Below are 21,057 nucleotides of genomic sequence, written 5' to 3' on the forward strand. Positions count from 1 at the left end.
TTCTCTGCTCCTCTTCCCTTCATTCTTCTTCTCTGCTCCTCTTCCCTTCATTCTTCTTCTCTGCTCCTCTTCCCTTCATTCTTCTTCTCTGTTCCTCTTCCCTTCATTCTTCTTCTCTGCTCCTCTTCTGCTCCTCTTCCCTTCATTCTTCTTCTCTGCTCCTCTTCTGCTCCTCTTCCCTTCATTCTTCTTCTCTGCTCCTCTTCCCTTCATTCTTCTTCTCTGTTCCTCTTCCCTTCATTCTTCTTCTCTGCTCCTCTTCCCTTCATTCTTCTTCTCTGCTCCTCTTCCCTCATTCTTCTTCTCTGCTCCTCTTCCATTCTTCTTCTCTGCTCCTCTTCCCTTCATTCTTCTTCTCTGCTCCTCTTCCCTTCATTCTTCTTCTCTGCTCCTCTTCCCTCATTCTTCTTCTCTGCTCCTCTTCCCTTCATTCTTCTTCTCTGCTCCTCTTCCCTCGTTCTTCTTCTTTGCTCCTCTTCCCTTCATTCTTCTTCTCTGTTCCTCTTCCCTTCATTCTTCTTCTCTGCTCCTCTTCCCTCATTCTTCTTCTCTGCTCCTCTTCCCTTCATTCTTCTTCTCTGCTCCTCTTCCCTCATTCTTCTTCTCTGCTCCTCTTCCCTTCATTCTTCTTCTCTGCTCCTCTTCCCTCGTTCTTCTTCTTTGCTCCTCTTCCCTTCATTCTTCTTCTCTGCTCCTCTTCCCTTCATTCTTCTTCTCTGCTCCTCTTCCCTTCATTCTTCTTCTCTTCTCCTCTTCCCTTCATTCTTCTTCTCTGCTCCTCTTCCCTTCATTCTTCTTCTCTGCTCCTCTTCCCTTCATTCTTCTTCTCTGCTCCTCTTCCCTTCATTCTTCTTCTCTGCTCCTCTTCCCTTCATTCTTCTTCTCTGCTCCTCTTCCCTTCATTCTTCTTCTCTGCTCCTCTTCCCTTCATTCTTCTTCTCTGCTCCTCTTCCCTTCATTCTTCTTCTCTGCTCCTCTTCCCTTCATTCTTCTTCTCTGCTCCTCTTCCCTTCATTCTTCTTCTCTGCTCCTCTTCCCTTCTTTCTTCTTCTCTGTTCCTCTTCCCTTCATTCTTCTTCTCTGCTCCTCTTCCCTTCATTCTTCTTCTCTGCTCCTCTTCCCTTCATTCTTCTTCTCTGCTCCTCTTCCCTTCATTCTTCTTCTCTGCTCCTCTTCCCTTCATTCTTCTTCTCTGCTCCTCTTCCCTTCTTTCTTCTTCTCTGTTCCTCTTCCCTTCATTCTTCTTCTCTGCTCCTCTTCCCTTCATTCTTCTTCTCTGCTCCTCTTCCCTTCATTCTTCTTCTCTGCTCCTCTTCCCTTCATTCTTCTTCTCTGCTCCTCTTCCCTTCATTCTTCTTCTCTGCTCCTCTTCCCTTCATTCTTCTTCTCTGCTCCTCTTCCCTTCATTCTTCTTCTCTGCTCCTCTTCCCTTCATTCTTCTTCTCTGCTCCTCTTCCCTTCATTCTTCTTCTCTGCTCCTCTTCCCTTCATTCTTCTTCTCTGCTCCTCTTCCCTTCATTCTTCTTCTCTGCTCCTCTTCCCTTCTTTCTTCTTCTCTGCTCCTCTTCCCTTCATTCTTCTTCTCTGCTCCTCTTCTGCTCCTCTTCCCTTCATTCTTCTTCTCTGCTCCTCTTCCCTTCATTCTTCTTCTCTGCTCCTCTTCCCTTCATTCTTCTTCTCTGCTCCTCTTCCCTTCATTCTTCTTCTCTGCTCCTCTTCCCTTCATTCTTCTTCTCTGCTCCTCTTCCCTTCTTTCTTCTTCTCTGCTCCTCTTCCCTTCATTCTTCTTCTCTGCTCCTCTTCTGCTCCTCTTCCCTTCATTCTTCTTCTCTGCTCCTCTTCTGCTCCTCTTCCCTTCATTCTTCTTCTCTGCTCCTCTTCCCTCATTCTTCTTCTCTGCTCCTCTTCCCTTCATTCTTCTTCTCTGCTCCTCTTCCCTTCATTCTTCTTCTCTGCTCCTCTTCCCTTCATTCTTCTTCTCTGCTCCTCTTACCTTCATTCTTCTTCTCTGCCCCAGCCCTTCCCACCATCCCCCACATCCTTTTTCACCATTGACTTCTCCTCTCTTCCTGTTCTTTCATTCTTTTTCTAATCTTCTGTCATTCCTCCTCACTCTTTCATCCATTTATACTGCTTATTCTCTCCTTCTTTCTGTTTTCTTTCCTTCTCGTCTCGTTAACTCCGTCACTAATGAGCAGGATGTGCTGTTGCCGCGGTGATGCAGCTAATTGGTGTTTCCTGCTGTGATGACGGTCTTCCACACCTGCATGTGTCTAAATGTGTGCATACAGAAACAATCTGAGCTGCAGGTGTGTTTCAGAGCGTTTGTCACATCACAGACAGATGTTCTCCAGATGTTCTGTTAATGTTCAACCAGGGGCGCCATTAGAAATCCAAAGAAATCACATTTTATTGATGTCAGTATTGTCGTTAATAATGGAAAATGTAAGGTATTCACATCACAGTCCGACATTAAGACGGATGGAGGGAGATTTTTAAAGAAGTGGGTCATCGGCCCAGCTGTTAGCAGTAATTAGCAAACTGCTGCTATTTACCAGCAAAGACTCAGAAATCATTGATAAACCTCATTAAGTGAAACTGTTGGCATGGTCCTCATGTTGAGTTCTATAACTGTTAGCTGCGGTAGCTGCGCTAGCTGTGTTAGCGGCTAGCTGCGCTGGCTGCGGTAGCTAGGCTAGCTGCGCTAGCTGTGTTAGCGGCTAGCTGAATCAGCTGATCCATCAGAGGAGAAGGGTCTGATCAGCTGATCCATCAGAGGAGAAGGGTAACACCTGAAAATAATAATGTTCTGCTCTCTGAGGCGGGAGGAGAAGAAAACTCACTTCCTGCTGCACACACACATCTGTGTGTTGGACCAATTAGCTGCAGCCCTCATCTGGTTCTGAAAAAGCTTTTAAAGCCACAAAAACATTTCAATCCAGATCAGTGTGTTTCTACCTTTGTGAGAACTGCTCAGGGTTTCAGAGCCTGTGAGGACATTCGGTGCCACTGTGGGACGGACCACCGACAGGTGAGTCCTGGACCCAGGTTAGTGCTTCACCCTGATGTCCAGTTGGACCACCTTCCGTTCTAATGACAGCCTTCATGTTCACATCCAGAACCACAGGTTCTGATTGGGGTTCCGGTCGGATCATCACTGATGGCTGAGTTAAATCCAGGTGTTTGGCCTGTGTGAATACTACCTGAGATCAGTGTAGGTGGAACTGTTACCTGGTACTGGTTGGGCCAGGAGATGGACACAGCAAGCTCCACCCCCTTCCAGATGTGGTAGGCGGGGCCAGATGAGTTGAAGACTGGAATTCCCAGAGGACTGTTGTTCTCTGCAGGTAAAACAGACTCTGTGAGGACACCTGGAGGCTCCGCCTACATTCTGACATACCTGGAGGCTCCACCCACTCTGACACAACTGGAGGCTCCGCCCACACACTCTGACACACCTGGAGGCTCCGCCCACACTCTGACACACCTGGAGGCTCCGCCCACACACTCTGACACACCTGGAGGCTCCGCCAACACTCTGACACACCTGGAGGCTCCGCCCACACTGACACACCTGGAGGCTCCACCCACTCTGACACAACTGGAGGCTCCGCCCACACACTCTGACACACCTGGAGGCTCCGCCCACACATTCTGACACACCTGGAGGCTCCGCCCACTCTGACACACCTTGAGGCTCCGCCTACATTCTGACACACCTGGAGGCTCCGCCTACATTCTGACACACCTGGAGGCTCCAACCACACACTCTGACACACCTGGAGGCTCCGCCCACTCTGACACACCTTGAGGCTCCGCCTACATTCTGACACACCTGGAGGCTCCGCCTACATTCTGACACACCTGGAGGCTCCGCCCACTCTGACACACCTTGAGGCTCCGCCTACATTCTGACACACCTGGAGGCTCCGCCTACATTCTGACACACCTGGAGGCTCCGCCCACACACTCTGACACACCTGGAGGCTCCGCCCACACTGACACACCTGGAGGCTCCACCCACTCTGACACACCTGGAGGCTCCAACCACACACTCTGACACACCTGGAGGCTCCGCCCACATTCTGACACACCTGGAGACTCCGCCCACACACTCTGACACACCTGGAGGCTCCGCCCACATTCTGACACACCTGGAGGCTCCGCCCACACACTCTGACACACCTGGAGGCTCCGCCCACTCTGGCACACCTGGAGGCTCCGCCCACACACTCTGACACACCTGGAGTCTCCGCCCACTCTGACACACCTGGAGGCTCCGCCCACACTGACACACCTGGAGGCTCCGCCCACACTGACACACCTGGAGGCTCCGCCCACTCTGACACACCTGGAGTCTCCGCCCACTCTGACACACCTGGAGGCTCCGCCCACACTGACACACCTGGAGGCTCCGCCCACACTGACACACCTGGAGGCTCCGCCCACTCTGACACACCTGGAGTCTCCGCCCACTCTGACACACCTGGAGGCTCCGCCCACTCTGACACACCTGGAGGCTCCGCCCACTCTGACACACCTGGAGGCTCCACCCACTCTGACACACCTGTATGCTCCGCCCACTCTGACACACCTTAACTGGCAGCAGAGCCCTCCTTCGTACCTTTGATGTAAACGTTGAGCGTGGCCGGCGTGGCGCCCTCGCGGCCTCCCGCCTGGTAAAACAGGAAGCTGATGCAGTGCGTGTCGTTCTCTTTGAGCGGCGGCAGCAGCAGCTGAGCGCGCTGGCCGCTGTAACGACCCGACGTGTTGACAAACAGGAAGGAGGAGCCTGCAGGTAAGAACACAGATAAGGTCAGCTGCTTATTATTAAACCTGTGGAACGGCGTCTGAAGTCTGCACCAACAGGCCTAATTATCACCAAAACTCTTTACTGCAGGTGGCAACAGGAACAAAAACTCCAGCAGCAAAGAGTGAAGAAAGTCTTCACATCACTGCCTTCATCCTTCGTTTCTCACAGACACATTTCCTCTGTCACAGGATGTCTGAACTCTGTAGAAAAGGAAACTTCTGTTGGGTACAGAGAGCTCCATGTGGAACACATGAAGCTGGAGAGGGATGGAAGTATGAACTCTGACCAAGGAGAAGGTCATGGTGGGAACTCTGTTTAATTCTGTTTTCTCTCCACAGCTTGAAAAACACGAATAATTAAACAATTCAACACAACTTGTCATTATTGTACGGGTCATGTACAGAAATGTGTTTCTACATTTATATTCACAGTGGGGCGCCATGACCCAACGTTTGGAGAATTATAAACTATCTCTGTTCATTTAGTTCTAGCTTAAACTGCTGCTGAGTCAAATCTAAATCATGAAGAGAAGTTTTAACTCAAAGGTCTGAACAACAAGGATCAACAGGAACTGTCGGTCCCTCAGTGTCGGGAGGAGCTGAGTCCTTTCAGGCTCTGGAACCTGCAGGGAATCAGCTGCCTGAGACCTCTAAGCAATGAACCTGGATTTAATTTGGCCAAAAGTCTCTCCGTGCGCTGGTTTCAGCACGTGCACGGGTGAGCGCCCTCTTCCTGGATCAGGATGTGGCGTTCGGAGGTGCGGCAGCATGCTGAGCCTCTGTCCCCGAGCAGCACGGCACTGAACTCTGCTGCAGAAGAAGAGAAGCGTCGGCTGGAGACACGCGTTGAGATTTGATGTGATATGCTCCTTATATGGCATCTATAATAAAGTAGGACTTTAAATTCCTTCAGACGACCTCTCATTAGATTAGTAAAACTATGGCTGTGCTGTACACAAACCTCTGAGCCGGTGAGGAACATCCTGGAATCATGAACTGATCTATTTAGCCTCAGTGCTTAAACTCCTCCTCCTAATCACGCACTGACTGAGCGACTGAATGAGAAACACGATCAGCAGCCAGATCACGCCACACAATCGTGTTGTAAAGACCTCCTTTGAGCCTCCTTTCCACATCACTTATTGACAGCCTGTTGCTAGGCTACATCCCGATCCCGCAGTATTTTTGTCTGAGTTCGAGGGCCGCATTCGCGGGATCGCAGGAGCGGGCGGCTAACGGAAATACTGCTGATCATATGAAGGCAGAAAATAAATATAATACAGAAACAGCCTTTTCTCCTGGGCTCTAATGTGAGTTAGGGCCGCCGGACCGGAGGGACCCCTCCCTCACCCCAGGGCCCTGCAGTGTTCGGGACAGGCGGTGCTGCTCAGCTGGTTCTCTGGTTCTGATGTGGACTCATATCAGTGTGAGGCATCAACGCTCCTCTCTAGAAGCACCTGCGTTAGTTCTTATGTTTTGCTTCATACTTTCTGCTGAGACTCCGCCCCCAGCACAGCTCTCTTCCTGATTGGCTGCTCTGAAAGTGTCGGACATGTTTCCGGGGTCAGTTGGATCAAATGTGTCCACAGAACTGATCAGAATCTGGATCAGAATCTCCCCTCTCATCACTGTGGGAGGGAACAGGAAGAGGGTCATCTGGTGCTTCTGCAGCTACTTTCCTGCAAACATTCCTCTTTGTTCCCAGAGAAGGAAACGGTTCAGTAGCACTGAGTCATTCTGACATCAGCTGGAAAAACACATGTGACGGCAAACAGGAAGTGACAGTAACCTGTGAGTTCTGCTCAGAGGTTCTGCTCACACATGAACCTCAGCTGGTTCTGCTCACACATGAACCTCAGCTGGTTCTGCTCCTACATGAACCTCAGCTGGTTCTGCTCCTACATGAACCTCAGCTGGTTCTGCTCCTACATGAACCTCAGCTGGTTCTGCTCCTACATGAACCTCAGCTGGTTCTGCTCCTACATGAACCTCAGCTGGTTCTGCTCCTACATGAACCTCAGAGGTTCTGCTCCTACATGAACCTCAGCTGGTTCTGCTCCTACATGAACCTCAGCTGGTTCTGCTCACACATGAACCTCAGCTGGTTCTGCTCCTACATGAACCTCAGCTGGTTCTGCTCCTACATGAACCTCAGCTGGTTCTGCTCCTACATGAACTTCAGCTGGTTCTGCTCCTACATGAACCTCAGCTGGTTCTGCTCCTACATGAACTTCAGCTGGTTCTGCTCCTACATGAACCTCAGAGGTTCTGCTCCTACACGAACCTCAGCTGGTTCTGCTCCTACATGAACCTCAGCTGGTTCTGCTCCTACATGAACCTCAGCTGGTTCTGCTCCTACATGAACCTCAGCTGGTTCTGCTCCTACATGAACTTCAGCTGGTTCTGCTCCTACATGAACCTCAGCTGGTTCTGCTCCTACATGAACCTCAGCTGGTTCTGATCCTACATGAACCTCAGCTGGTTCTGCTCCTACATGAACCTCAGCTGGTTCTGCTCACACATGAACCTCAGCTGGTTCTGCTCCTACATGAACCTCAGCTGGTTCTGCTCCTACATGAACCTCAGCTGGTTCTGCTCCTACATGAACCTCAGCTGGTTCTGCTCCTACATGAACCTCAGCTGGTTCTGCTCCTACATGAACCTCAGCTGGTTCTGCTCACACATGAACCTCAGCTGGTTCTGCTCCTACATGAACCTCAGCTGGTTCTGCTCCTACATGAACTTCAGCTGGTTCTGCTCCTACATGAACCTCAGCTGGTTCTGCTCCTACATGAACCTCAGCTGGTTCTGCTCCTACATGAACTTCAGCTGGTTCTGCTCCTACATGAACCTCAGCTGGTTCTGCTCCTACATGAACCTCAGCTGGTTCTGCTCCTACATGAACTTCAGCTGGTTCTGCTCCTACATGAACCTCAGAGGTTCTGCTCCTACACGAACCTCAGCTGGTTCTGCTCCTACATGAACCTCAGCTGGTTCTGCTCCTACATGAACCTCAGCTGGTTCTGCTCCTACATGAACCTCAGCTGGTTCTGCTCCTACATGAACCTCAGCTGGTTCTGCTCCTACATGAACTTCAGCTGGTTCTGCTCCTACATGAACCTCAGCTGGTTCTGCTCCTACATGAACCTCAGCTGGTTCTGCTCCTACATGAACTTCAGCTGGTTCTGCTCCTACATGAACCTCAGCTGGTTCTGCTCCTACATGAACTTCAGCTGGTTCTGCTCCTACATGAACCTCAGAGGTTCTGATCCTACATGAACCTCAGCTGGTTCTGCTCCTACATGAACCTCAGCTGGTTCTGCTCACACATGAACCTCAGCTGGTTCTGCTCCTACATGAACCTCAGCTGGTTCTGCTCCTACATGAACCTCAGCTGGTTCTGCTCACACATGAACCTCAGCTGGTTCTGCTCCTACATGAACCTCAGCTGGTTCTGCTCCTACATGAACCTCAGCTGGTTCTGCTCACACATGAACCTCAGCTGGTTCTGCTCCTACATGAACTTCAGCTGGTTCTGCTCCTACACGAACCTCAGCTGGTTCTGCTCCTACACGAACCTCAGCTGGTTCTGCTCCTACATGAACCTCAGCTGGTTCTGCTCCTACATGAACCTCAGCTGGTTCTGCTCCTACATGAACCTCAGCTGGTTCTGCTCCTACATGAACCTCAGCTGGTTCTGCTCCTACACGAACCTCAGCTGGTTCTGCTCCTACATGAACCTCAGCTGGTTCTGCTCCTACATGAACCTCAGCTGGTTCTGCTCCTACATGAACCTCAGCTGGTTCTGCTCCTACACGAACCTCAGCTGGTTCTGCTCCTACACGAACCTCAGCTGGTTCTGCTCCTACATGAACCTCAGCTGGTTCTGCTCACACATGAACCTCAGCTGGTTCTGCTCCTACATGAACCTCAGCTGGTTCTGCTCCTACATGAACCTCAGCTGGTTCTGCTCCTACATGAACCTCAGCTGGTTCTGCTCACACATGAACCTCAGCTGGTTCTGCTCCTACATGAACCTCAGCTGGTTCTGCTCCTACATGAACCTCAGCTGGTTCTGCTCCTACATGAACCTCAGCTGGTTCTGCTCCTACATGAACCTCAGCTGGTTCTGCTCCTACATGAACCTCAGCTGGTTCTGCTCCTACATGAACCTCAGCTGGTTCTGCTCCTACATGAACCTCAGCTGGTTCTGCTCCTACATGAACTTCAGCTGGTTCTGCTCCTACATGAACCTCAGCTGGTTCTGCTCCTACATGAACCTCAGCTGGTTCTGCTCCTACATGAACTTCAGCTGGTTCTGCTCCTACATGAACCTCAGAGGTTCTGCTCCTACACGAACCTCAGCTGGTTCTGCTCCTACATGAACCTCAGCTGGTTCTGCTCCTACATGAACTTCAGCTGGTTCTGCTCCTACATGAACCTCAGCTGGTTCTGCTCCTACATGAACCTCAGCTGGTTCTGCTCCTACATGAACCTCAGCTGGTTCTGCTCCTACATGAACCTCAGCTGGTTCTGCTCCTACATGAACCTCAGCTGGTTCTGCTCACACATGAACCTCAGCTGGTTCTGCTCCTACATGAACCTCAGCTGGTTCTGCTCACACATGAACCTCAGCTGGTTCTGCTCCTACATGAACCTCAGCTGGTTCTGCTCCTACATGAACTTCAGCTGGTTCTGCTCCTACACGAACCTCAGCTGGTTCTGCTCCTACATGAACCTCAGCTGGTTCTGCTCCTACATGAACCTCAGCTGGTTCTGCTCCTACATGAACCTCAGCTGGTTCTGCTCCTACATGAACCTCAGCTGGTTCTGATCCTACATGAACCTCAGCTGGTTCTGCTCCTACATGAACCTCAGCTGGTTCTGCTCCTACATGAACCTCAGCTGGTTCTGCTCCTACATGAACCTCAGCTGGTTCTGCTCCTACATGAACCTCAGCTGGTTCTGCTCCTACATGAACCTCAGCTGGTTCTGCTCCTACATGAACCTCAGCTGGTTCTGCTCACACATGAACCTCAGCTGGTTCTGCTCCTACATGAACCTCAGCTGGTTCTGCTCCTACATGAACCTCAGAGGTTCTGCTCCTACATGAACCTCAGCTGGTTCTGCTCCTACATGAAGCTCAGCTGGTTCTGCTCACACATGAACCTCAGCTGGTTCTGCTCCTACATGAACCTCAGCTGGTTCTGCTCCTACATGAACCTCAGCTGGTTCTGCTCCTACATGAACCTCAGCTGGTTCTGCTCCTACATGAACCTCAGCTGGTTCTGCTCCTACATGAACCTCAGCTGGTTCTGCTCCTACATGAACTTCAGCTGGTTCTGCTCACACATGAACCTCAGCTGGTTCTGCTCCTACACGAACCTCAGCTGGTTCTGCTCCTACATGAACCTCAGCTGGTTCTGCTCCTACATGAACCTCAGCTGGTTCTGCTCCTACATGAACCTCAGCTGGTTCTGCTCCTACATGAACCTCAGCTGGTTCTGCTCCTACATGAACCTCAGCTGGTTCTGCTCCTACATGAACCTCAGCTGGTTCTGCTCCTACATGAACCTCAGCTGGTTCTGCTCCTACATGAACCTCAGCTGGTTCTGCTCCTACATGAACCTCAGCTGGTTCTGCTCCTACATGAACCTCAGCTGGTTCTGCTCCTACATGAACCTCAGAGGTTCTGCTCCTACACGAACCTCAGCTGGTTCTGCTCCTACATGAACCTCAGCTGGTTCTGCTCCTACATGAACCTCAGCTGGTTCTGCTCCTACATGAACCTCAGCTGGTTCTGCTCACACATGAACCTCAGCTGGTTCTGCTCCTACATGAACCTCAGCTGGTTCTGCTCCTACATGAACCTCAGCTGGTTCTGCTCCTACATGAACCTCAGAGGTTCTGCTCACACATGAACCTCAGCTGGTTCTGCTCCTACATGAACCTCAGCTGGTTCTGCTCCTACATGAACCTCAGCTGGTTCTGCTCCTACATGAACCTCAGCTGGTTCTGCTCCTACATGAACTTCAGCTGGTTCTGCTCCTACACGAACCTCAGCTGGTTCTGCTCCTACATGAACCTCAGCTGGTTCTGCTCCTACATGAACCTCAGCTGGTTCTGCTCCTACATGAACCTCAGCTGGTTCTGCTCCTACATGAACCTCAGCTGGTTCTGATCCTACATGAACCTCAGCTGGTTCTGCTCCTACATGAACCTCAGCTGGTTCTGCTCCTACATGAACCTCAGCTGGTTCTGCTCCTACATGAACCTCAGCTGGTTCTGCTCCTACATGAACCTCAGCTGGTTCTGCTCCTACATGAACCTCAGCTGGTTCTGCTCACACATGAACCTCAGCTGGTTCTGCTCCTACATGAACCTCAGCTGGTTCTGCTCCTACATGAACCTCAGAGGTTCTGCTCCTACATGAACCTCAGCTGGTTCTGCTCCTACATGAAGCTCAGCTGGTTCTGCTCACACATGAACCTCAGCTGGTTCTGCTCCTACATGAACCTCAGCTGGTTCTGCTCCTACATGAACCTCAGCTGGTTCTGCTCCTACATGAACCTCAGCTGGTTCTGCTCCTACATGAACCTCAGCTGGTTCTGCTCCTACATGAACCTCAGCTGGTTCTGCTCCTACATGAACTTCAGCTGGTTCTGCTCACACATGAACCTCAGCTGGTTCTGCTCCTACACGAACCTCAGCTGGTTCTGCTCCTACATGAACCTCAGCTGGTTCTGCTCCTACATGAACCTCAGCTGGTTCTGCTCCTACATGAACCTCAGCTGGTTCTGCTCCTACATGAACCTCAGCTGGTTCTGCTCCTACATGAACCTCAGCTGGTTCTGCTCCTACATGAACCTCAGCTGGTTCTGCTCCTACATGAACCTCAGCTGGTTCTGCTCCTACATGAACCTCAGCTGGTTCTGCTCCTACATGAACCTCAGCTGGTTCTGCTCCTACATGAACCTCAGCTGGTTCTGCTCCTACATGAACCTCAGAGGTTCTGCTCCTACACGAACCTCAGCTGGTTCTGCTCCTACATGAACCTCAGCTGGTTCTGCTCCTACATGAACCTCAGCTGGTTCTGCTCCTACATGAACCTCAGCTGGTTCTGCTCACACATGAACCTCAGCTGGTTCTGCTCCTACATGAACCTCAGCTGGTTCTGCTCCTACACGAACCTCAGCTGGTTCTGCTCCTACACGAACCTCAGCTGGTTCTGCTCCTACACGAACCTCAGCTGGTTCTGCTCCTACATGAACCTCAGCTGGTTCTGCTCCTACATGAACCTCAGCTGGTTCTGCTCCTACATGAACCTCAGCTGGTTCTGCTCCTACATGAACCTCAGCTGGTTCTGCTCCTACATGAACTTCAGCTGGTTCTGCTCCTACATGAACCTCAGCTGGTTCTGCTCCTACATGAACCTCAGCTGGTTCTGCTCCTACATGAACCTCAGCTGGTTCTGCTCCTACATGAACCTCAGAGGTTCTGCTCCTACATGAACCTCAGAGGTTCTGATCCTACATGAACCTCAGCTGGTTCTGCTCCTACATGAACCTCAGCTGGTTCTGCTCCTACATGAACCTCAGCTGGTTCTGCTCCTACATGAACCTCAGAGGTTCTGCTCCTACATGAACCTCAGCTGGTTCTGCTCCTACATGAACCTCAGCTGGTTCTGCTCCTACATGAACCTCAGCTGGTTCTGCTCCTACATGAACCTCAGCTGGTTCTGCTCCTACATGAACCTCAGCTGGTTCTGCTCACACATGAACCTCAGCTGGTTCTGATCCTACATGAACCTCAGCTGGTTCTGCTCCTACATGAACCTCAGCTGGTTCTGCTCCTACATGAACCTCAGCTGGTTCTGCTCCTACATGAACTTCAGCTGGTTCTGCTCCTACATGAACCTCAGAGGTTCTGCTCCTACATGAACCTCAGCTGGTTCTGCTCCTACATGAACCTCAGCTGGTTCTGCTCCTACATGAACCTCAGAGGTTCTGCTCCTACATGAACTTCAGCTGGTTCTGCTCCTACATGAACCTCAGCTGGTTCTGCTCCTACATGAACCTCAGCTGGTTCTGCTCCTACATGAACCTCAGCTGGTTCTGCTCCTACATGAACCTCAGCTGGTTCTGCTCCTACATGAACTTCAGCTGGTTCTGCTCCTACATGAACCTCAGCTGGTTCTGCTCCTACATGAACCTCAGCTGGTTCTGCTCCTACATGAACCTCAGCTGGTTCTGCTCCTACATGAACCTCAGCTGGTTCTGCTCCTACATGAACCTCAGCTGGTTCTGCTCCTACATGAACCTCAGCTGGTTCTGATCCTACATGAACCTCAGCTGGTTCTGCTCCTACATGAACCTCAGCTGGTTCTGCTCCTACATGAACTTCAGCTGGTTCTGCTCCTACATGAACCTCAGCTGGTTCTGCTCCTACATGAACCTCAGCTGGTTCTGCTCCTACATGAACCTCAGCTGGTTCTGATCCTACATGAACCTCAGCTGGTTCTGCTCCTACATGAACCTCAGCTGGTTCTGCTCCTACATGAACCTCAGCTGGTTCTGCTCCTACATGAACCTCAGCTGGTTCTGCTCCTACATGAACCTCAGCTGGTTCTGCTCCTACATGAACCTCAGCTGGTTCTGCTCCTACATGAACCTCAGAGGTTCTGCTCCTACATGAACCTCAGCTGGTTCTGCTCCTACATGAACCTCAGCTGGTTCTGCTCCTACATGAACCTCAGCTGGTTCTGCTCCTACATGAACCTCAGCTGGTTCTGCTCCTACATGAACCTCAGCTGGTTCTGCTCCTACATGAACCTCAGCTGGTTCTGCTCCTACATGAACCTCAGCTGGTTCTGCTCCTACATGAACCTCAGCTGGTTCTGCTCCTACATGAACCTCAGCTGGTTCTGCTCCTACATGAACCTCAGAGGTTCTGCTCCTACATGAACCTCAGCTGGTTCTGCTCCTACATGAACCTCAGCTGGTTCTGCTCCTACATGAACCTCAGCTGGTTCTGCTCCTACATGAACCTCAGAGGTTCTGCTCCTACATGAACCTCAGCTGGTTCTGCTCCTACATGAACCTCAGCTGGTTCTGCTCCTACATGAACCTCAGCTGGTTCTGCTCCTACATGAACCTCAGAGGTTCTGCTCCTACATGAACCTCAGCTGGTTCTGCTCCTACATGAACCTCAGCTGGTTCTGATCCTACATGAACCTCAGCTGGTTCTGCTCCTACATGAACCTCAGCTGGTTCTGCTCCTACATGAACCTCAGCTGGTTCTGCTCCTACATGAACCTCAGAGGTTCTGCTCCTACATGAACCTCAGCTGGTTCTGCTCCTACATGAACCTCAGCTGGTTCTGCTCCTACATGAACCTCAGCTGGTTCTGATCCTACATGAACCTCAGCTGGTTCTGCTCCTACATGAACCTCAGCTGGTTCTGCTCCTACATGAACCTCAGCTGGTTCTGCTCCTACATGAACTTCAGCTGGTTCTGCTCCTACATGAACCTCAGCTGGTTCTGCTCCTACATGAACCTCAGCTGGTTCTGCTCCTACATGAACCTCAGCTGGTTCTGCTCCTACATGAACCTCAGCTGGTTCTGCTCCTACATGAACCTCAGCTGGTTCTGCTCCTACATGAACCTCAGCTGGTTCTGCTCCTACATGAACCTCAGCTGGTTCTGCTCCTACATGAACCTCAGCTGGTTCTGATCCTACATGAACCTCAGCTGGTTCTGCTCCTACATGAACCTCAGCTGGTTCTGCTCCTACATGAACCTCAGCTGGTTCTGCTCCTACATGAACCTCAGCTGGTTCTGCTCCTACATGAACCTCAGCTGGTTCCTTTCACCTTCATAATATAGTTCAAATCAGGAACATCCGTCTGTTCTTGATGAGCCTTTTTGTTTCTGTTCTTGCTTTGGTTTCAGATGTGGTCTCAGTGTGGTTCTGCCTCAGTTCTGTTCTTGCTTTGGTTTGGTTTCTGCTGCACCTCGTCACCATCACCTGCCTCACTTTAGTTTCCAGGTTCATAGTGAAATCCTCTCGTTTTGTCTCAGTTTCTGCAGCTCGGCTTTTGCCCCACAGTCACAGTTTAATCTTGTTTTTTGCTTTCACCGTTAAGTATTTTTGATAACCGGCTCTTGCTTTGTGTTTTTTGGTGATAAATCTGTTTGTTGGAAGTGTGCATCTGGGGGGGGGGGGGGGGGGGCGGCATCTTGCTGTTAACTAACTGAAAAGTTGAGTTTGAAGCCGGCACAACCTTCCTGTTATCTGCAGGAAACGAGTCAGGAATGTAAAATCAGTTCTGTGAGCAAACAAAGTGGATCGACCTCCAGACTCAAACAGGGATTTCATCCTGAGAGCAGATTTCTGTTTTATTTCCAGGTTACAGGTGTGCGTTACTGTGAGTGTGTGCGTGTCAGCAGATCAATGGACCTTGAGGAGAATCGATTAGAAAAACAAGAGGTTTAATCACAGCGGGGGGAGGAGAGGAGGAGGAAGAGGGGAGATAAATGGGAGGAGGAGTGAGGACAAAGCAGTTTGATGAAGAGACGGATGGAGAACAAAAACTCTGATGAGTTTATTCACATGGAAATGCAGCATTTCCGCATCTCTCTGATTAACGTTTGTTTCCAGGTTGTCCTCAGACGCTGAAGAGCTGAACACAGCTGACAGGAAGTTCGTTTGCAGCTCACCGGGGAACCAACACATCTGTTAAGGTCCATTCTGCGGTGAAATCGCTCAAAGCTGCAGCTTAGAGGAGGCTTTAAATCTGACTCATGGTTTTATTTATGGATCAAAGTGGATGATTTAATAAATCCAGCTATTTTCCTCTGAATGTCAAAGCTGTAGAAAGGTCAGAAGTCAAAATGACTGCTCTGCTCCTCAGGTTGTCTGAACATCCTGGACTTAATGTGACCGCATGGTCTCCTCTGGTGTTCACCTCCTCAGCAAAGGTTGTACCTGAAGAACAAGGAACCGACCGGCTTCAGAGGCTTCAACCTCTGGTTGGGTTTCAACAACAAGCAAAGCGTTTTCTTACCCCAGCCAGCCGGGTCGTGACCTAAACTGGGGTCTTGTTCAGGATTCTTGGCTTTTGGTGGAGACTGAACTTGAGGTTTAGGGTCAGCGAAGGTTATTTATGAGCCAATCCAGTGACAGTTTTTGTGTGGTGTCAGCCTCTTGCAGCCTGGGTTAGGGTCGGGTTAGAGTAGGGTTAGGGTAGGGTTAGGGTCGGGTTAGAGTAGGGTTAGGTTAGGGTTAGAGTAGGGTTAGGGTCGGGTTAGAGTAGGGTTAGGGTCGGGTTAGGGTTGGGTTAGAGTAGGGTTAGAGTAGGGTTAGAGTAGGGTTAGAGTAGGGTTAGAGTAGGGTTAGAGTAGGGTTAAGGTTGGGTTAAAGTAGGGTTAGAGTAGAGTTAGGGTCGGTTAGGGTAGGGTTAGAGTAGAGTTAGGGTCGGTTAGGGTAGGGTTAGAGTAGGGTTAGAGTAGGGTTAGGGTCGGGTTAGAGTAGGGTTAGAGTAGGGTTAGAGTAGGGTTAGGGTAGGGTTAGAGTCGGGTTAGAGTAGGGTTAGGGTAGGGTTAGAGTAGGGTTAGAGTAGGGTTAGAGTAGGGTTAGAGTAGGGTTAGAGTAGGGTTAGGGTAGGGTTAGGGTTGGGTTAGAGTAGGGTTAGAGTAGGGTTAGGGTCGGGTTAGAGTAGGGTTAGAGTAGGGTTAGAGTAGGGTTAGGGTCGGGTTAGAGTAGGGTTAGGGTCGGGTTAGAGTAGGGTTAGAGTAGGGTTAGAGTAGGGTTAGAGTAGGGTTAGAGTAGGGTTAGGGTAGGGTTAGGGTTGGGTTAGAGTAGGGTTAGAGTAGGGTTAGGGTCGGGTTAGAGTAGGGTTAGAGTAGGGTTAGAGTCGGGTTAGAGTAGGGTTAGAGTAGGGTTAGAGTAGGGTTAGGGTCGGGTTAGAGTAGGGTTAGAGTCGGGTTAGAGTAGGGTTAGGGTCGGGTTAGAGTAGGGTTAGAGTAGGGTTAGAGTAGGGTTAGGGTAGGGTTAGAGTAGGGTTAGAGTAGGGTTAGAGTAGGGTTAGGGTATGGTTAGAGTAGGGTTAGAGTAGGTTAGAGTAGGGTTAGAGTAGGGTTAGGGTCGGGTTAGGGTCGGGTTAGAGTAGGGTTAGAGTAGGGTTAGGGTCGGGTTAGAGTAGGGTTAGGGTAGGGTTAGAGTAGGGTTAAGGTTGGGTTAAAGTAGGGTTAGAGTAGGGTTAGGGTCGGGTTAGAGTAGGGTTAGAGTAGGGTTAGGGTAGGGTTAGAGTAGGGTTAGAGTAGGGTTAGAGTAGGGTTAGGGTAGGGTTAGAGTAGGGTTAGAGTAGGTTAGAGTAGGGTTAGAGTAGGGTTAGGGTCGGGTTAGGGTCGGGTTAGAGTAGGGTTAGAGTAGGGTTAGGGTCGGGTTAGAGTAGGGTTAGGGTCGGGTTAGAGTAGGGTTGTGCTTTTTCAGCATGGGTAAGTTTTGGTAGATCACCTGTGGATGTTACAGGCTGGAGAGGGCAGCTGTTTAACGGTTTAACTGTTTAACTGTTTAACGGTTTAACGGTTTAACTGTTTAACGGTTTAACTGTTTAACGGTTTAACTGTTTAACGGTTTAACTGTTTAACGGTTTAACTGTTTAACTGTTTAACGGTTTAACTGTTTAACTGTTTAACTGTTTAACGGTTTAACTGTTTAACGGTTTAACGGTTTAACGGTTTAACTGTTTAACGGTTTAACTGTTTAACTGTTTAACGGTTTAACTGTTTAACGGTTTAACGGTTTAACTGTTTAACTGTTTAACTGTTTAACAGCTGGATCTTACATCAAACTGCAGGAACTCTCTCAGACTAATGAGATCTGTGATTTTTCTGATCTGTGATATTTGTTTCTTTTATTACTGCTGAAACATTTGTTTTTTATTTAGAAGATTTCTTGTTAATTGTGTCTTATTTGTTCAGTGCGTTCTCGCTCAATTCTTTTTATTCTCTTTTTTGTTTGTCCTTATTTTCTCTCCATTTCTGTCATCTTTTTGATGTGTTTAATGCTATGAAGAAATGGCATTTATCATTTTATCTTTGTGTTTCAACTTGTTTCTGATGTCAGCTGATGGCTTTTAAATAAATGAAACTTCATATTAAGTCAAGAGTTAAACTGGAAATGATCAGACATGTGACTTCAGATGCTTTGTCTTGTTATGTTCTTGCTGTTAGATTTAAAGCTCCTGAATTATTCCTGGTGACAGTGACCTTTGACCCAGTTGATGGCGTCCCATGCCCACCGTTCCAGTCTGAAGCAGCTTCCTGCTTCAGCTCAGACACACTCAGTCCCGACTGGTTCGGTCATTTCTCCGACTATTTTCCTGAAAACACGTGCACATGCTTCATGTGTGCTCACGCCAGCTGTTTCCTTAGCAACTGAGCAAATGGCAGGGCGTGTGATGCTGGAGCTGAGATAAGGTTCCTGGTACTGATTCTGTTTTTCATCAGTCTGAGACATGAGGTTTGAATCTGCTGCTCACTAATAAAAACTGCATCAACTTCCAAGATGCTCTACAACCACCACAAGAGTCCTCCAAAACCACTTCAAAGACCTGAAAACCCTCCCCAAGGACTCCTGGAATTCACTCCAGACCTCAAGATATTTTTAAACATCTTTGACAAACATCCAAGGACCTCTCAAGGTCTGAAAAACCTCAGGAAGAAAGAGTTCATCAGACAGACCGCTGAATTCTTGCCTTTACATTCAGCAGCCTGCCTGATGACATCACAGATAAGTTATTTGAAGTTGTTGTCAATCAGAGCAGAAAGTGAGAGAAACAAACACACAACGGCGTTCGTGTCCTGGCCTTTCTCTTTCTGGTTAACCTCCCGCCCCACTCTCACCCACCGGCCAATCAGGGCCGACCCCTACCATCTGCAAACCAATCACATCAGACCCAGCTCACACGCACGCAGATGGGGGGGGTAATTCTATTACCAGAGTTGTATTGAGACGTGAGGAGAGGCAGCTGCAGCGCATTGAGGAGAAAACACACACACCAGAGGGAAGTGTGTGTTTCCTGCTCCCAGGCATTGATTTCAGGATCCGACGGGAAGCTGAGATTTCTGAAAAACTGCCGACAACAATGCCAAAAAAATCCTATCGAACAGGTTTAAAGGGCCAGTCACTAATTTATCCAGCCAGGACGAAGACACATGATGGTCAAAATATGACCAGTAATAACTAGTACCAACTGATAACAACGGATAACAACCATTATCAACCACTATCAAGAAATAACAACCAGTAATAATCAAAAACAACATGTAATAACCAGTACCAACCAACAGCAACCAGCACAAACCAACCAATAATGATTAGTAATTACCAATAATAACAATAACAACCGGTAAGCCGGTAGCCAGTACCAACCAATACCAGCCAGTAATATCTAATACCAACCAGTTTCAACCAATATGTGCTTCCGGCGCTGTAGGAAACTCCACTTCAGTCGCTCTGTAGCACTGTTTTTGTTTGCTAACACTATTTATCTTTTTTTCTTTTGCTTTTTGCTTATTTAATTCATTTGTATCTGTATCCCATGGATACAGCAGAGAGGAGTTGCTGGCTCTCAGAAGGAGCACACATGGACAAAGGCACAACATCCCAGAGGAGCTGCATAGGAGGTACAGAGGCTGCCAGGCTGGGGCTAAGCTAAAGGCTCGGCGGGTGGAAAACCCGAGGCGTTTTAAACCATTGCTTCCCTTCGTGATTATGGGGACCGTCAACTCACTGCCGAACAAAATGGACGAGCTGTCTGCTCTGGAAAACCAACGGATTTACCGTGAGTGCAGCTTGTTCATCCTGACCGAGACATGGCTAACCGATAGCATACCAGCTAAGGTGGACCTGCGGGGATTTACAGCAGTAAGAGCCGACAGGGAAAAGCAAAGGTGGGGGACTCATCATACCTCAACAACCGCTGGTGTAAACCCAGCCATGTCATAGTCAAGGTAGTGTTCTCCTTATCTGGAGCAGCTAGCTGTTAGCCTGCGGCCATATAATCTCCCTCTGTGTTTACGGGAGGAAGCAGCCGCTGCCTGCGACAGGAAGCAGTGTCTCAGCACGGCTGCAAATGCAACATCCTGAAGCCTTCATGATAATATCTGGAGACTTCAGTCATGTCACCTTGGACTCCACCCTGGCTGCTTTTCACCAGGTTGTCAACTGCCCCACCAGGAAGAACAGTCCCCCGGCGTCTCGACCTCCTACAGCGAGCCCAACACATCTGGACCAGGGGAGCGGCACTGTCAGAATTCTCTTCCTGGACTTTTCGAGTGGCTTCAACACAATCCAGCCCCTCCAGGAAAAACTGACCAGAATACAAGTTTCCAGCTACCTCACGGCAGACCCCAGCATGTCAGGCTGAAGGACATCAGGTCCAACACTGTGGTCAGCAGCACTGGGGCTCCACAGGGCAATGTACTGTCCCCCTTCCTCTTCACTCTGCAGACTTCTGCTACAACTCTGGATGGTGATTCAGAAGTTTGCAGGTGACACAGCCATCATGGGGTGCATCAGAGACAACGAAGAGGAGCAGTACAGGAGCTTGGTGAGGAACTTTGTTGTCTGGTGCCACATGAACCATCTGCAGATCAACACCTCAAAGCCTAAGGAACTGGTCATCCACTTCGGGAGGGACCCAGTCCCAGGTGCAAAGCATTTATGCTTCATGCTACATACAAGAGATAAATTCAACGTGGTGCCCATCATCTAGCAGCGTTGCTATGCTAATCTTTCCAAACACAGCTAGCTTTACGCAGTTTTCCATGTGAACTTTGGCTCCATCATGCCTCTTGATCCGTTCGGAGAGGTGCTTTACGTCAGTTAGTCTTTGTCCGAGTCGATTCACATCTGTAACTTCTGAAGAGGAAACAGGGGAAACAGAAAGGTGCATTAGCTGCTCCACAACCTGCCAGCCACGTCTTTGAACCAGCTCTGACAAAATCTCTGTTTGTAACGTTCATCTTTCACCGTGACCTGCTGGAAATGCTGGTTTCAGGCTTGTCGGGTCCCAGATTCTTAACCAGAAGTTTTTCCTCCGTCTCACAAAAGGTGCATTACAATAATTTCACAGAATTCAGTGGAAGCTGCTGTTGAACTCCGGGGGTCACCGCCATCGTCTTCATCATCGCACATATTTCTTTCCCCCCGTAGCGTAGCTCAGAGTCTGGGAGTCG

At 49.6% G+C, this 21,057-nt stretch overlaps 1 protein-coding gene across 7 annotated transcripts in view; it reads right to left on the reverse strand.

Moving 5' to 3' along the window:
- Window positions 1-21,057, reverse strand: part of LOC140284937 (receptor-type tyrosine-protein phosphatase mu-like) — a 195,647-nt gene that overhangs the window by 99,082 nt on the left and 75,508 nt on the right. For all 7 annotated transcript variants that reach the window (XM_072378984.1, XM_072378986.1, XM_072378987.1 and 4 more), the window contains exons 3-4: window positions 4,625-4,792; window positions 3,232-3,341 (exon numbers count right to left, since the gene is read on the reverse strand). In XM_072378984.1, coding sequence (XP_072235085.1) covers window positions 3,232-3,341; window positions 4,625-4,792 — 278 coding nt within the window. The remainder of the gene's footprint in view (window positions 1-3,231; window positions 3,342-4,624; window positions 4,793-21,057) is intronic.

This window comes from Leuresthes tenuis, unplaced genomic scaffold (genome assembly GCF_036924035.1).
Source record: "Leuresthes tenuis unplaced genomic scaffold, fLeuTen1.0.hap1 SCAF_24, whole genome shotgun sequence".
Lineage (NCBI taxonomy): Eukaryota > Metazoa > Chordata > Actinopteri > Atheriniformes > Atherinopsidae > Leuresthes > Leuresthes tenuis.